The sequence below is a fragment of the Telmatherina bonti genome (assembly GCF_933228915.1).
Source record: "Telmatherina bonti genome assembly, chromosome: 1".
NCBI classification, from domain to species: domain Eukaryota; kingdom Metazoa; phylum Chordata; class Actinopteri; order Atheriniformes; family Telmatherinidae; genus Telmatherina; species Telmatherina bonti.
The window spans coordinates 42,368,742-42,384,945 of NC_136619.1; the positions used below are offsets into that span (position 1 = coordinate 42,368,742).

Consider the following 16,204-nt stretch of genomic DNA (forward strand, 5'->3'; position numbering starts at 1 on the left):
CCGTTCCACCTCATCACCATGAGAATCTCCCGTTCCACCTCTTCATGATGAAAATCTCCCGTTACACCACATCATGATGAGAATCTCCCGTTCCACCTCATCATGATGAAAATCTCCCGTTACACCACATCATGATGAGAATCTCCCGTTCCACCTCATCACCATGAGAATCTCTCCTTCCACCACATCATGATGAGAATCTCCCGTTCCACCTCATCACCATGAGAATCTCCCGTTCCACCTCATCACCATGAGAATCTCCCGTTCCACCTCATCACCATGAGAATCTCCCGTTCCACCTCATCACCATGAGAATCTCCCGTTCCACCTCATCACCATGAGAATCTCTCCTTCCACCTCATCACCATGAGAATCTCCCGTTCCACCTCATCACCATGAGAATATCCCGTTCCACCTCATCACCATGAGAATCTCCCGTTCCACCTCATCATGATGAGAATCTCCCGTTCCACCTCATCATGATGAGAATCTCTCGTTCCACCTCATCACCATGAGAATCTCCCGTTCCACCACATCATGATGAGAATCTCTCGTTCCACCTCATCACCATGAGAATCTCCCGTTCCACCACATCATGATGAGAATCTCCCGTTCCACCTCATCACCATGAGAATCTCCCGTTCCACCTCATCACCATGAGAATCTCTCCTTCCACCTCATCACCATGAGAATCTCTCGTTCCACCTCATCACCATGAGAATCTCCCATTCCACCTCATCACCATGAGAATCTCCCGTTCCGCCTCATCACCATGAGAATCTCCCGTTCCGCCTCATCACCATGAGAATCTCCCGTTCCGCCTCATCACCATGAGAATCTCCCGTTCCGCCTCATCACCATGAGAATCTCCCGTTCCGCCTCATCACCATGAGAATCTCCCGTTCCACCTCATCACCATGAGAATCTCCCGTTCCACCTCATCACATGAGAATCTCCCGTTCCACCTCATCATGATGTGAATCTCCCGTTCCACCTCATCACCATGAGAATCTCCCGTTCCACCTCATCACCATGAGAACATCCTGTTCCACCTCATCACCATGAGAATCTCCCATTCCACCTCATCACCATGAGAACATCCCGTTCCACCTCATCACCATGAGAATATCCCGTTCCACCTCATCCCCATGAGAATCTCCCGTTCCACCTCATCACCATGAGAATCTCCCGTTCCACCTCATCACCATGAGAATCTCCCGTTCCACCTCATCACCATGAGAATATCCCGTTCCACCTCATCCCCATGAGAATCTCCCGTTCCACCTCATCACCATGAGAATCTCCCGTTCCACCTCATCACCATGAGAATCTCCCGTTCCACCTCATCACCATGAGACTCTCCCGTTCCACCTCATCACCATGAGAATCTCCCGTTCCACCTCATCACCATGAGAATATCCCGTTCCACCTCATCACCATGAGAACATCCTGTTCCACCTCATCACCATGAGAATCTCCCGTTCCACCTCATCACCATGAGAACATCCCGTTCCACCTCATCACCATGAGAATATCCCGTTCCACCTCATCCCCATGAGAATCTCCCGTTCCACCTCATCACCATGAGAATCTCCCGTTCCACCTCATCACCATGAGAATCTCCCGTTCCACCTCATCACCATGAGACTCTCCCGTTCCACCTCATCACCATGAGAATCTCCCGTTCCACCTCATCACCATGAGAATCTCCCGTTCCACCTCATCACCATGAGAATCTCCCATTCCACCTCATCACCATGAGAATCTCCCGTTCCACCTCTTCATGATGAAAATCTCCCGTTACACCACATCATGATGAGAATCTCCCGTTCCACCTCATCATGATGAAAATCTCCCGTTACACCACATCATGATGAGAATCTCCCGTTCCACCTCATCACCATGAGAATCTCTCCTTCCACCACATCATGATGAGAATCTCCCGTTCCACCTCATCACCATGAGAATCTCCCGTTCCACCTCATCACCATGAGAATCTCCCGTTCCACCTCATCACCATGAGAATCTCTCCTTCCACCTCATCACCATGAGAATCTCCCGTTCCACCTCATCACCATGAGAATATCCCGTTCCACCTCATCACCATGAGAATCTCCCGTTCCACCTCATCATGATGAGAATCTCCCGTTCCACCTCATCATGATGAAAATCTCCCGTTACACCACATCATGATGAGAATCTCCCATTCCACCTCATCACCATGAGAATCTCTCGTTCCACCTCATCACCATGAGAATCTCCCGTTCCACCACATCATGATGAGAATCTCCCGTTCCACCTCATCACCATGAGAATCTCCCGTTCCACCTCATCACCATGAGAATCTCTCCTTCCACCTCATCACCATGAGAATCTCTCGTTCCACCTCATCACCATGAGAATCTCCCGTTCCACCTCATCACCATGAGAATCTCCTTCTCATCGCTGTAACACCATGAGATTTATCTGTATTGACACCTTAATGGAAAATAAACAAATAACAACCTGGCTGCTCCATATTTTTGAGGAAATTACCAAATAATAAAATGTAAAGATGGTCTATTGAGTTGAGATGTTTCACACAAATGAAAATATGAAGACTTTTCTCCAGCTCGACTCCTGCAGCCTGTATTTAACATCTCATCCAGGAACCCACTCTGGTTAAAGTTCTGTTTAACTCATCAGACTGTGAAGATGACAGAAATGTATATTTATGGCTACGTAATGAATATGTCAGCAGTGTGTCGGTGCTGCAACAGGTAGAGTTAAACGGACAGCTTGGCGTTCCTGCTGTTAGTCTGCAGACAGGAACCCGGCAGGTGAGCAGCTGATCAGCGGACTTCAGGTTGAAAAGTGAAACTCCAGGAAAGAAGCATCTGGTAACCGTCTGGCGGCCTGATAAACCTGACTCCCGACAGGTGCGACGAAGATGTCTGGGACAGCTGAAGCTCCGCCCACCTGCAGAACCCCACAGGAAAGCCCGCCCACCGCTCCACCTGCAGCTAATTTATGTCCTCAGCCAGCTGCTCTAATCCGTCGCCAACACAGTTCAGCGCTCTGCTGCACACGCACTGAATGACCAGTAGCAGGCGCTGATCAAACTGGTTTTATGATCAAACTGGTTTCATCGGCATGACAACCATGATATTTTCAGTTTTAACAAGCGACTATGATTATAATCATGTCAAATTCATTCACTCATACATGTGTCTTTTTCTTAATCAGTTCTAGATCATAGAACACTTTACAACACTTACAGAACAACCACATGTGCATTTAATCCACATGTGAGGAACATGATGCACATGTGTCAGCCATACTTCTGTTAAATATAGTTGAATGCACATGTAAACAACATGTGCAAAAAAAGTGTTTTTTGAAAGAGTTTCATGTGATCCACATGTGAAAAATGGGATTTACATGTAGTTGACTCATGTGAATCACCTGAAAAGCACTTCTGAAGCACATGCAGTTCACATGTGAATAAAAGCTAGGAAACCACATGTAGATTACATCTAGTTCACATGAGAACCACGTGTTCTATATAAATGATTATGTGATTATATGATATATATGATTCACTTGCTGATCACATGAAACTGTTCCAAAATCATTGTTCCACATGTGGTTCACATGTGTATATACATGTGAACCATATGTAGTTCACATGAGAACCATGTGAGAAAGACAATAAAATTGTTCCAAAATCATGTTTGCAAATGTTCTACACATGTGTATATACATGTGAAGCGCACATGTATATACACATGTACATACACATGTATATACACATGTACATACACATGTATATACAGGTGTATATACACATGTATATACAAGTGTATATACATGTGTATATACATGTGTATATACACCTGTATATACAGGTGTATATACATGTGTATATACACATGTACATACACATGTATATACAGGTGTATATACATGTGTATATACATGTGTATATACACCTGTATATACAGGTGTATATACATGTGTATATACATGTGTATATACACCTGTATATACAGGTGTATATACATGTGTATATACATGTGTATATACACCTGTATATACAGGTGTATATACATTTATATATACATCTAGTTCACATGAGAACATGAGGAAGATAATAAAATTGTTCCAAAATCATAGGTTTGCACATGTGCTTCACATGTGTATATGCATGTCTATATACAAGTGAAGCGCACATGTATATACACACGTGTATATACATGTTAAGCACATGTGTAAATACATGTGTATGTACATGTGAATCCCATGTGGAACGTGGGTTTACTCTCGGGTCACAGACGGCGTACATATAAACAGGTTAACATTAAAAACGATGGAAACGTTAAAATGAAACATGCAGTAAATGTGAACAATCAAACATGAACGGCTTCACATTTTGCTGCGTCGTATGTGAAGGTTTCAGTCCCGCGTTTCTCCGGATCCTGTAAATCACGTCGTAAAAGGAGAAAACTTCCGACTTTTGATGCCGTGGAAACTCTGTGCTCTCTAACGACGGCACTACTTTCACTGCTCCGTTAATTTCATCTCGACACACCTGGAAAAAGTCGTTTGGTAAACGCCGCTGTATATTCTCCCTGAAATGACCTCGCGACCCCCAGGCGCCGTGAGGTGGGAGGGGTGTGGCGGTGAGGGGGAGGACTTTAACCAGGATGTGTAGAAGGAATGGAGGCCGGTGGGTGAGACGGGTGAGTTCTGGATGTATCCGGTTAGTTTGAACCATCTTCTCCTCCACAGGAGATCACCCGTACTGGACAAGTCCTACATCACATTATTAACCACGTTTATCTGGACGCTTTATTCTCATAAACACCTGGCGTGATTGATCTTCTGTCCCTTCAGTCAAACAAGAAGCAGCTGTTGTCTGCTAGCATCTCGTTAGCCCGATATGTTTTAATCACCTCCGTTTTTGTTGTTTTTTCCGTCTAATCAGCCGAAACAGTCGACCTGGTTCCATCCAGATAAAAACAACCAGAAGAGGAAGGAAAGTTGTGAAAAGAAAACTACAGAAGAGGGAATTATTATCTTTATCATCCTCCTGTGACGTGCGGAGGCTAGCGCTGCTTCTCTCTGAGTGAAACGTCGGTTTCAGAGCCTGCAGAGAGTCTTTTCTCCGACCAGATCCAGGTGGAAGGCTGTCCTTCATCCTGACACTTTATAATCAGATGCTCATTTCTACCTGGAAATTACTGAGAAGTCTTTCAACCAGCAGGGCTCACCAGGCGATAGTCTCCACCCTGCATCTGTACGACTTCACGTTTTCCCTTCAGCTGGGGAATAAAACAGGAAAATGTAAAAAGCAAGCGGTGGTTTGTTTTAAAACCTGCATCACACGCCGCGGTGTCGCTCCCCGCAGTCCTCTGCTCCACTGATGTGTTTTCTCTCTAAATAAATGTGTCTTCTGCGTGGAGCCTGTGGAAAGCCAACAGATGCATCTGAGAGGAGTTTTAGTTCCACAGAAGCACAGCTGTGTGTTTTACTGCAGGGAGAAGCTTCCCGTCTTCATTCTGCAGAAATTTTCTGTTTGCTTCCCTCTGCAGAGAGTCCGCTGACGTTCGCTGCTCATCTGGACAACGTGGTGGAGATGATAAAGGTGCTGAAGAACGGAGGAGCTCATCTCGACTTCAGGGCCAGAGATGGGATGACCGCCCTGCACAAAGCCGCCAGGTCCAAGAACCAGGTTTCCCTCATGGTAAAGAAACTCCTCCATGTTCACACAGGCTGGATCAGGCAGGCTGCAGTCGCCCATACCAGCCTGATTCTGCTGCGGGGGGGGAGTCGGAATCCTGATAGGGAAACACTGGGAAGTGTGGGGAACACAGGCAAATGCTGTAAAATGCCGAGAAACGTGGTAAAACATGGAGAAATGTGGGGAAACGCGGTGGAACGCCGGGTAATGCTGGAGAATGCCGGGAAACACCAAAAAATGCCAAAAAAAATCCAGGATATGCTGGAAAAAACTGGAAAATGCAGAGAAACATGGTGAAGCACGGAGAAACGTTGGGAAACCCTGGGAAAAATTCCCCAAAAATCTGGCATATGCTGGAAAACGCTAAGAAATGCGGGCAAACCCAGGCAAATGCTGAGAAATGCTGGGAAACACCAAAAAATGCCCGAAAAAAAATCTGGCATATGCTGGGAAATGCCAAGAAACATAGGGAAGTGCTGGAAAATGCCAGAAAACGCACAAAAGACACACAAAAAAACCTGGAAAAATCCCAGAAATGCTGAGAAACGTTGGGAAACTCTGCACTAAGCGTCCAAACAAGGATGATGCCTGCAGCAGCAGTCCTACAGGCAGAATCCCCACAGTGGGATCCTCCACTGTGGGAAAAGTCAGGAAATGTTGGGAAGGGTTGGGAAACATTGGGAAATGTTGGGAAACGTTCAGAAATTTTGGGAAAGGTTGGGAAATGTTGGGAAACGTTGGGAAATTTTGGGAGACATTGGGAAACGGGAAATGGTGGAAAATGTTGGGAAACGTTGGGAAATGTTGGAAAATGGGAAAAGTTGGGAAACGTTGGGAAACGTTGGGAAATGTTGGGAAACGTTGGGAAATTTTGGGAAAGGTTGGGAAATGTTAGGAAACGTAGGGAAATGGGAAACGTTGGGAAATGTTGGGAGACGTTGGGAAACGTTGGGAAATGTTGGGAAACGTTGGAAAATGTTGGGAAACGTTGGGAAACGTTGGGAAACGGGAAAAGTTGGGAAACGTTGGGAAATGTTGGGAAACGTTGGGAAATTTTGGGAAAGGTTGGGAAATGTTAGGAAACGTAGGGAAATGGGAAACGTTGGGAAAGGTTGGGAAATGTTAGGAAACGTAGGGAAATGGGAAACGTTGGGAAACGTTGGGAAATTTTGGGAAAGGTTGGGAAATGTTAGGAAACGTAGGGAAATGGGAAACGTTGGGAAATGTTGGGAGACGTTGGGAAACATTGGGAAATGCTGGAGTTTAAATAGAAACTTAAAAGTGAAATCAAAGTGGATTATCCTGAGAGGGGAACTTGTCTGTGTCTTTGTTCTCTCAGCAGTTACTCATAATAATGACAATGATTATGTTTTTATATTAATGATATTAAGAAACCCCCTCTCCTCCCTCCGTCAGACCCTGCTGGAGCTGGGAGCCTCTCCAGACTACAAGGACAGCCGTGGTCTGACTCCTCTGTACCACAGCGTGGTGGTTGGAGGAGATCCAGGCTGCTGCGAGCTGCTGCTGAACCACCAGGCCTCCGTCTGCTGCCAGGACGAGAACGGCTGGCATGAAGTCCACCAGGTACGCGCACACACACACACACACACACACACACACACACACACACACACACACACACACACACACACACACACACACACACACTCACATGTAAACCTTCAGGCAGAAGTCTGAAGCTTTCTTTCTATTCAGTATTCAGAACAGTTTGCATTCTTCTTCTTCTTCTTATTATTATTATTATTATTATTATTATTATTATTATGACGGAGCAGCACCGCTGAAGATTTGCTTCTCCTGATGGAAATCTTTTCCTTTTTCATTCTTTTCTCTTTTCTTTTCGCTCTTGTTCTTCTTCTCCTTCTTTATCCTGCTTTTCTTCTTTTTCTATAATTCTATGACTAAACGGCCAAATGAAGCTTATTTTCTACCGAGACTTTCCGCTTCATGTTCAGGATGTTATTAAGAGTTTTTCTCTTTATTTATCTGAAACCTGTTGATTGTAAACAAACAAATAAATGACAGCAGAAGTGATTCCCAGTAATTACTGGTTGTGTTAAATGAACCACTTGAAGTTTGGCCCAAGTCAGTTTGTTTTACCGCCGCTGATGATTTATCCATCCAGCAGCAGAACATCAAATTATTATTATGTTTTCATCATAATTCAGGCGATTTGTTCAGACGTTTGCTGATAATAACATCCTCATCAGCGGAGTAAACGCTGTAAAAGCTTTGACCTCTTAAATTAACCGCCTGACATCAGTTTCGTCTAAATTAGCAACACGCTTTTACATTTTTTTCCAAACATGAAAGCAGGAAACAAACTGTGCAGATGGAGGTTTCGATGTTGTCTTGTTGGACTCAAATGGATGAAAACAGTCAAAGGAAAAGATGAAACTGGTTTTTACTCTTATTACAAAACGTTTTTCTCTTGTTTGACTGTAAAATGTCTTGTTGCCGTGGAGCTTCGGCTCTCAGGCCAATCAAAGCGCAGAGATGGATTTTATTTGGTTCATCATGGAGCCAGTTGCAGGCTTTAATAATGGAGGTGGATTCAGGCAGCGGAAAACATTTTTCTCTCCACAGACATCAGATTTAAGGTCCACATGGTCAACCTGCATCGTCACATTCCAACATGATGATGAAACCTTTTAATTCTACTCAGAAGTTGCATCTGCAAAATGAAAAAAGTCCATTTCTGCAACCGAATGTCTGTTTGCTTCTTTCTAGTGTCATGGTGACGTGTGTAATTAGTGGGTCTGGCCCCAGTTTGGCCCAGTCTGGCCCTAGTTTGACCTCAGTTTGCTCAAAATTTGGACCCAATCTGGCCCTAGTTTAGCCGCAGTCTGGCTGAAGTCTGGCTCCACTTTGGCCGAAGTCGAGCCCCAGTTTGGCCCCAGATTTGCCATAGTTTGGCCAATGTCTGTCCCCAGTAGAGCCCCAGTTTGACCGAAGTCTGGACCCAGTTGAGCCCCAGTTTGACCGAAGTCTGGACCCAGTTGAGCCCCAGTTTGACCGAAGTCTGGACCCAGTTGAGCCCCAGTTTGACCGAAGTCTGGACCCAGTTGAGCCCCAGTTTGACCAAAGTCTGGACCCAGTTGAGCCCCAGTTTGACCAAAGTCTGGACCCAGTTGAGCCCCAGTTTGACCAAAGTCTGGACCCAGTTGAGCCCCAGTTTGACCAAAGTCTGGACCCAGTTGAGCCCCAGTTTGACCAAAGTCTGGACCCAGTTGAGCCCCAGTTTGACCAAAGTCTGGCCAAATGTCTGAAATGTCTCCACCTCAGTGTTGGACCACGGAAAAGACTTTTGTTGCACCATTGCTTGTCACGTGATGTAAACTCTACAGCGAGTTGGAGTCACTCTTCCAGTGATGTCACTCTCTGACCTCTGATTGGCCACATCCCTGACCAATAGCAGCATGCAGTCTGGCGATGTCACACACAACCCGACTCAGCTTGCTTAGAACCTGGGCTGAGTCACATATGAAGAACCAGTTAACGGGTCCAGAAGCCGAGTGGAAAACCCTCCAAACCGATCTGAGGAGAGTTAAGTTGAGGCAAGAAGATACTGATGGAAAAGGACCAATAGTTTGTTTTTTCATTCTGCTGGTGCTCCTGATGATGGTCTGCTTTATTTGCTTGCAGACGTTTGGTTTCTTTTCAGGCGTAGCAGCTGGAGCGTCCATCTATATGTCTTTACCTCCTTTCTGATCACTCTTTCTGCATCTCTTGGTCCATCTGTGACATCCAGCATTAATATGGAAATCCATAATGAACAAACTATATCTGATCCTCAAGCAGAGCCTTCGTGTCCCTAAAGCTCCCCTTAGCAACGCCGATGTGTGTGCCATGAAACCGCAGCCAGACCATCACCCTGCTGCCATGATGCTGGACAAGGCAGGATAAACAGTAAACAGTTCTGATGCCTCATCCTTCAGCCAGGGCTGTGTGCTCGTCAACAATCTGATAAAAATGTTTCTTTGATCTGGTGAAACGGATATTTTTCTCTTTTTAACAGGAAATATAAATATAACGCAGCAATTAACCCTTCCTATGATTTCAAGACAGGAAGAAACACCTTAAGACAGACATATAAAACCATTTTCAGGTTCAGAAATCATTTCATGTTCTGACATTCAGCTGACAGGGACACACACACAGACACACACACACACACACACACACACCTCCCAGCTGCAGAGCTGTTTGCAGAGAAAGTTAGTCCATAAAACCAACTACTGCCCCTCCAGCCTTCCGTCTGCAACCCCTCATGGATTCACATTATATCACATCACAACTCCTTTCAACTTTCCCCCCCATCTCATCGCTGAACTGGGTTCAGACGGAGGCGACCAGCTGCTCCACGTCCTGCTGCGCTCTCCTCTGCAGCACACTGACACCAAGTGGTGAAGCTGTCTAACTGCACGGACCCTGCAGACAAGCAGCTTCATCTTTGCTCTGTGTGTGTGTGTGTGTGTTTTCCTCAGGCTTGCCGTCATGGACACGTGCAACACCTGGAACATCTGCTGTTCTACGGAGCAGACGTGAGCGCCCAGAATGCCTCGGGAAACGCGGCGCTGCACATCTGTGCTCTTTACAACCAGGTGAGCAGCAGGCGTCCTGTCGGCGTTCCTCTGCAGGACGGTCGGTCTGATCTGATGACGGAGAAACTAGAAACACAATAAAACCCACTTTTACACATGAACATTGCTCATTTTTCTGGTATTGTACTTTATTCTGTTGTCATGGGAACAGATAAACTGTCTCTGGGGGGACAAAGTCTCCACATGACACACGAGTAATTAGACGGAGTCTCTGTATGTCAGAGATAAACTGGTACTATGATGGCGAGGTGGACATTTTTTCTTTTTCCATTATTTCCTTCTCCGTCCGTCTGTCTGCTGCGGGGGTGACGCTTTTGTGAAGCTGGACATGAGCGGCGGGGGACGAAGCGAAGCGACGTGACGTGTGTCGGCCGTAACGCTGGAACATTGATCACCGGGAGACGCTGCAGGTCTGGACCGGCTGAGAGAACCAACGCAGCACGAAGAAACTAGAACGCCACAACGCCCAGTGGTCCGGGTCCAGGTCTGGGTCTGGGTCCGGGTCCAGGTCTGCGTCCGGGTCCAGGTCTGGGTCTGGGTCCGGGTCCAGGTCTGGGTCTGGGTCCGGGTCCAGGTCCGGGTCATGGTCTGGGTCTGGGTCCGGGTCCGGGTCCGGGTCCGGGTCCGGGTCTGGGTCTGGGTCCGGGTCCGGGTCTGGGTCTGAGTCCGGGTCCAGGTCCAGGTCTGAGTCCGGGTCCGGGTCCAGGTCCAGGTCCAGGTCTGGGTCTGGGTCTGGGTCCGGGTCTGGGTCCAGGTCTGAGTCCGGGTCCGGGTCCGGGTCTGGGTCTGGGTCTGGGTCCAGGTCCGGGTCCGGGTCCGGGTCTGGGTCTGGGTCTGGGTCTGGGTCTGGGTCCGGGTCCGGGTCCGGGTCCGGGTCTGGGTCCGGGTCCGGGTCCGGGTCCGGGTCTGGGTCCGGGTCCGGGTCCGGGTCCGGGTCCAGGTCCGGGTCATGGTCTGGGTCCGGGTCCGGGTCCGGGTCCGGGTCCGGGTCTGGGTCTGGGTCCGGGTCCGGGTCTGGGTCTGAGTCCGGGTCCGGGTCCAGGTCCAGGTCTGAGTCCGGGTCCGGGTCCAGGTCCAGGTCCAGGTCTGGGTCTGGGTCTGGGTCCGGGTCTGGGTCCAGGTCTGAGTCCGGGTCCGGGTCCGGGTCCGGGTCTGGGTCTGGGTCTGGGTCCAGGTCCGGGTCCGGGTCCGGGTCTGGGTCTGGGTCTGGGTCTGGGTCTGGGTCCGGGTCCGGGTCTGGGTCTGGGTCTGGGTCTGGGTCCGGGTCTGGGTCTGGGTCTGGGTCCAGGTCCGGGTCCGGGTCCGGGTCTGGGTCTGGGTCTGGGTCCGGGTCTGGGTCCAGGTCTGAGTCCGGGTCCGGGTCCGGGTCTGGGTCTGGGTCTGGGTCCAGGTCCGGGTCCGGGTCCGGGTCTGGGTCTGGGTCTGGGTCTGGGTCTGGGTCTGGGTCCGGGTCCAGGTCTGGGTCTGGGTCTGGGTCCGGGTCTGGGTCTGGGTCTGAGTCCGGGTCCGGGTCCAGGTCTGAGTCCGGGTCCAGGTCTGGGTCTGGGTCTGGGTCCGGGTCTGGGTCCAGGTCTGAGTCCGGGTCCGGGTCCAGGTCTGGGTCTGGGTCTGGGTCCGGGTCTGGGTCCAGGTCTGAGTCCGGGTCCGGGTCCAGGTCTGGGTCTGGGTCTGGGTCCGGGTCTGGGTCCAGGTCTGAGTCCGGGTCTGGGTCTGGGTCCAGGTCTGAGTCCGGGTCCGGGTCCAGGTCTGGGTCTGGGTCTGGGTCCGGGTCCGGGTCCAGGTCTGGGTCCGGGTCCGGGTCCAGGTCTGAGTCCAGGTCTGGGTCTGGGTCCGGGTCCAGGTCTGGGTCCGGGTCCGGGTCCAGGTCTGAGTCCGGGTCCGGGTCCAGGTCTGGGTCTGGGTCTGGGTCCAGGTCTGGGTCCGGGTCTGGGTTCAGTTCTAAGTCCAGGTCATCCTTCTATTTCTTGGTTTTTCTTCATTTCTTCACGTCGTTCGTTTAAAACATAAGAAACGTGAAAAAACATCTGAGATCATAATAATTCTACTTCCTTCAACTCCCCTGGCAGGAAAAACACATGTGTATCTACATGTGAACAATATGTCTATCTACATGTGAACAATATGTCTATCTACATGTGAACAATATGTCTATCTACATGTGAACAATATGTCTATCTACATGTGAACAATATGTCTATCTACATGTGAACAATATGTCTATCTACATGTGAACAATATGTCTATCTACATGTAAAAACCACATGTGAAAAAGTGTAGTTCACATGTCAAACACATGCGATCCAAATTTGAACCCTATGTGATCTTTCCATGTAGTTTTAATGTTCTTCACATGTTCTTCACATGTTCTTTACATGTTCTTCACATGTGGATCATACAAAATGTTCCAAAAACACGAGCAGCACACGTAACGTCATTAATGGTTGACCCGTGTGAATTACCTGAACAGTATCTGATTCACACATTGTTCACATGTGATTCACATGTGCCTGTACATGTGGTTTTTCTGTAAGAGTCCCGAGCTAAAACTGATCCCGGCCGATGCGTTCTTCCCACGTTTTTACGGTTTTTCACTTCATCTGCAGCACCTTGACCTTCTCCATGTGCAGCACTAACAGCTGGATGGAAGACATCCTGTCCGTCTCATTGAGACTCCAACACGCAGGAATCAGGTAGTTTGATGTCAGCTAACAGACGTAAAACCGTAATATTTCCATTTCATCCACAGTCCCGATGCTGTAATGTGTCCATATAACTCGTATCGGCGTCTCTGTGGCTGATAAACTGGAAGCTCTGCTGTTTCTGTTGCCTCCTCTCCAGTGTTTGTGTAAAAGCTGCAAGGCTTTTCTTCTGTTTTCCCACGAGACAAATTATTTGCACTGTCTTTGCATGTTATTTATTCTGCTCAGATAGTTGTGGCTCTAATGTTGGGCAACTGGAACTCCAGCCTCTCTGGAGGATCTGCACCGCCTGATCTCTTGGCTTCATCTAATTGCAGTAAAAAGCTGAACCATGTGGCCTTGGAAAAGAACACTTTGCTGAGGGCCTTTTCCCAGTTATGATGTGGAAATTAAACAAATTAAATATGGTAATATCTTCATCATTTCCAGACTAGTATCTTACATGAAAACTACTTATTCTATACATTAATCATTCTGATTTTAGTCTGTTTAGTCTGAACCAAAGACCGTATATGAAAGATGGATGGAGCCTTCTGCGGAAAAAAGTGAAGCCTATGTAAGTGCATAAAACTGCAGTTCCCCTTCATCCACTAGGGGCTCCAAAACAGCAAATTCCCATAGACTCCCATGTTAAAAAGACCAACTTCACAGCAAAAATAAACATGTTTACAGCCTGGTTCAAAAATCCATTTTCGGTTTAATAGGTCAGGTTTACCTTCATGACAACTGTGGAGGGGAGTGAATTTTTTTCTAACTCGTCCATTTAAAAGTAATTTAATCTTGAAGTTCGGCATATTTAGGGGCGTGTCCTTTTGATTGACAGGTACCCGATCTCCCACTTCAAGTCAGAAGAACGTAGAACAACCGCGGTTTTTAGCCGGTTAACAACGTGACTTAGCTTTAGCCCGCTTACCTCCGTTAGCTGGTTAGCTCCTGTTATCTCCGGGTTAGCTCGGTTAGCTCTTAGCTACAGAAAGCTCGGAGTTCGCTCGATGTCAATCATCCACCATGACGCTCACAGCCCCCCTCTCAGCTCCACCTCTTTGCCCATATTTGTATTTTCTGGGCGAGACGAAACGCATGCCCCTGCCAAGATGGTGATGGTAGGAACCGCCCGCCGAGCTTCAATTCAGCTCTTCAGAAACCTACGGGTGACGTCACGGAGACTCCATCCATCTTTTATATACAGTCTATGGTCTGAACCCAGTATGTCTCTTTCCTGGTCCTCAGACCCTGCTGCCGTGCATGGTTTTAGGGTAACCTTTTCTTAATTAAATGCATAGATCATCAATGGAGTAGTTGCAAAGAACTGATGAGGAAGAATATATAATCTGAATCAGGTGTATTTAAGAAGAAGGATGCGAACACGTTCATGAAACTGACGGAGGGTTTTTGTAAAAGATTCTGAAGTACAACTTGAGAACAAATGTAAGAAGATTTGGGCGAACATGTTGGTGAAAGAGGCCCAATGAGTCCTGCTGCTAATCAACTGAATCTATCAATAAATTTGCAAATACAAAAATTGATTAAACATTTTAGAGGATATAAAGGAAAATCAAACATGTTTTATCTGGTCTGAAATTATTTAAAAAAAAAAAAAAGCTAAATATCTTAAACCGCACCATTTCTAGCACCAGAAAGTCTCCTACATACTCTCAGCTACAGGCCAGCATTAAGCCTCTAACACTGGTTTGTACCGGCAGTCATCTGAGAGCATTAAGTCATGGCCCTCACAGCAGTGGACCAGAGCTTTTAATGAAATACAACTCTGTGACGTTTGAACCAAATCAAGCTTCAGCTCTACTCACGAGAAGAGAGAGAAGGACTTGTGCTGTTGACACTGATAAAGTGGTTGTTAAGCTATAGAGCTGAGTCATTAAAGGTCCACCAGAGGACTTAGCCTTTTTTTCTTCCTCTTTACCCCCTACCACCATCCAAATGCCGTATAATTTATTTATCGTTGTTTGTTTGCATTTAATTTACATTCTGAAGGATCTGAAAATGGAAGATGCATGTGAAACGTGTTTTATAATGTATAAATAACATTGTCATGTACTGCAAAGCTGCAGGAGAACCAAGGCGAACATTATTATGCATGGTTAGGTTTGACATTGGCTGGAACATGATGACAGATTTAACTACTTCCCACCATGTCAAGTGGAGGCTCCCCTGTCAACACACAGGGATGCGTTGCCATCTCGAAATGGCCAACCATGGACTATGGCACAACTGAGCTTGACAATGTTTCTGCATCATTTATAAGACTCTAAAGCAAACAACTACATTAAAGCAGACGAAAACAACTGGCTGCAGAGCCAAACTGAGATTTCAGCTTCTTAGACTGGGGGAAGGTTTAAACATTAGCTCTTAAATTTAGTACCTTCTAGTGACCTTTGTGGCCAAAGATGTCAACTTTAACCCTGTAATACTAGTATTTAAACTTTTTATAGTGTGGGCTTAATTATATCTGGGTCACTTCATGTTTTTTACCACTATTTACATTTGCTTAGTTAGCTAACTTGGCTAGTGGGTTAGCTAATGGCTAATTACGTTTGTCTGCAGATTAATGTAAACATGTTTGTACATGTTGCAGGATTATGATGTCTACTTTTGACATATTGCTAGTGTTTAAATGAACAAAATTGCTTGTAGAAGGTGGCAGTGGATGGTTATGATAATCACAGACGTTTATGGACTAGCAACTAAAGAGAATAGCTTTAGAACGGCTCAAAACTACAAGGATTCAATGGGGGGAGTGAATTTTTTTCTAACTCGCCCGTTTAAAAGTAATTTAATCTCAAAATTCTGCATATTTAGGGGCGTGTCCTTTTGATTGACAGGTACCCGATCTCTCGCTTCAAGTCCAAAGAACGTAGAACAACCGCGGTTTTTAGCCAGTTAACAACGTGACTTAGCTTTTGCCCGCTTACATCCGTTAGCCGGTTAGCACCTGTTATCTCCGGGTTAGCTCGGTTAGTTCTTAGCTACAGGCAGGTCAGAGTTCGCTTGGTGTCAATCATCCACCATGACACTCACAGCCCCCCTCTCAGCTCCACCTCTTTGCCCATATTTGTATTTTCTGGGCGAGACGACGCGCATGCCCCTGCCAAGATGGTGATGGTAGGACACTCAGCTTTTCCTCTCCTTCCCTCCGGATG

The 16,204-nt window shown here is 47.0% G+C and overlaps 1 protein-coding gene across 1 annotated transcript in view; it reads left to right on the plus strand.

Annotated features, from left to right (window-relative positions):
- The window catches only part of LOC306758811 (SH3 and multiple ankyrin repeat domains protein 2-like), a gene marked incomplete at both ends in the record, with an annotated part of 185,400 nt that overhangs the window by 13,843 nt on the left and 155,353 nt on the right, over positions 1–16,204 (plus strand). The window contains 3 exons of the mRNA XM_079244214.1: positions 5,574–5,725; positions 7,139–7,306; positions 10,231–10,347. Coding sequence (XP_079100340.1) covers positions 5,574–5,725; positions 7,139–7,306; positions 10,231–10,347 — 437 coding nt within the window. The remainder of the gene's footprint in view (positions 1–5,573; positions 5,726–7,138; positions 7,307–10,230; positions 10,348–16,204) is intronic.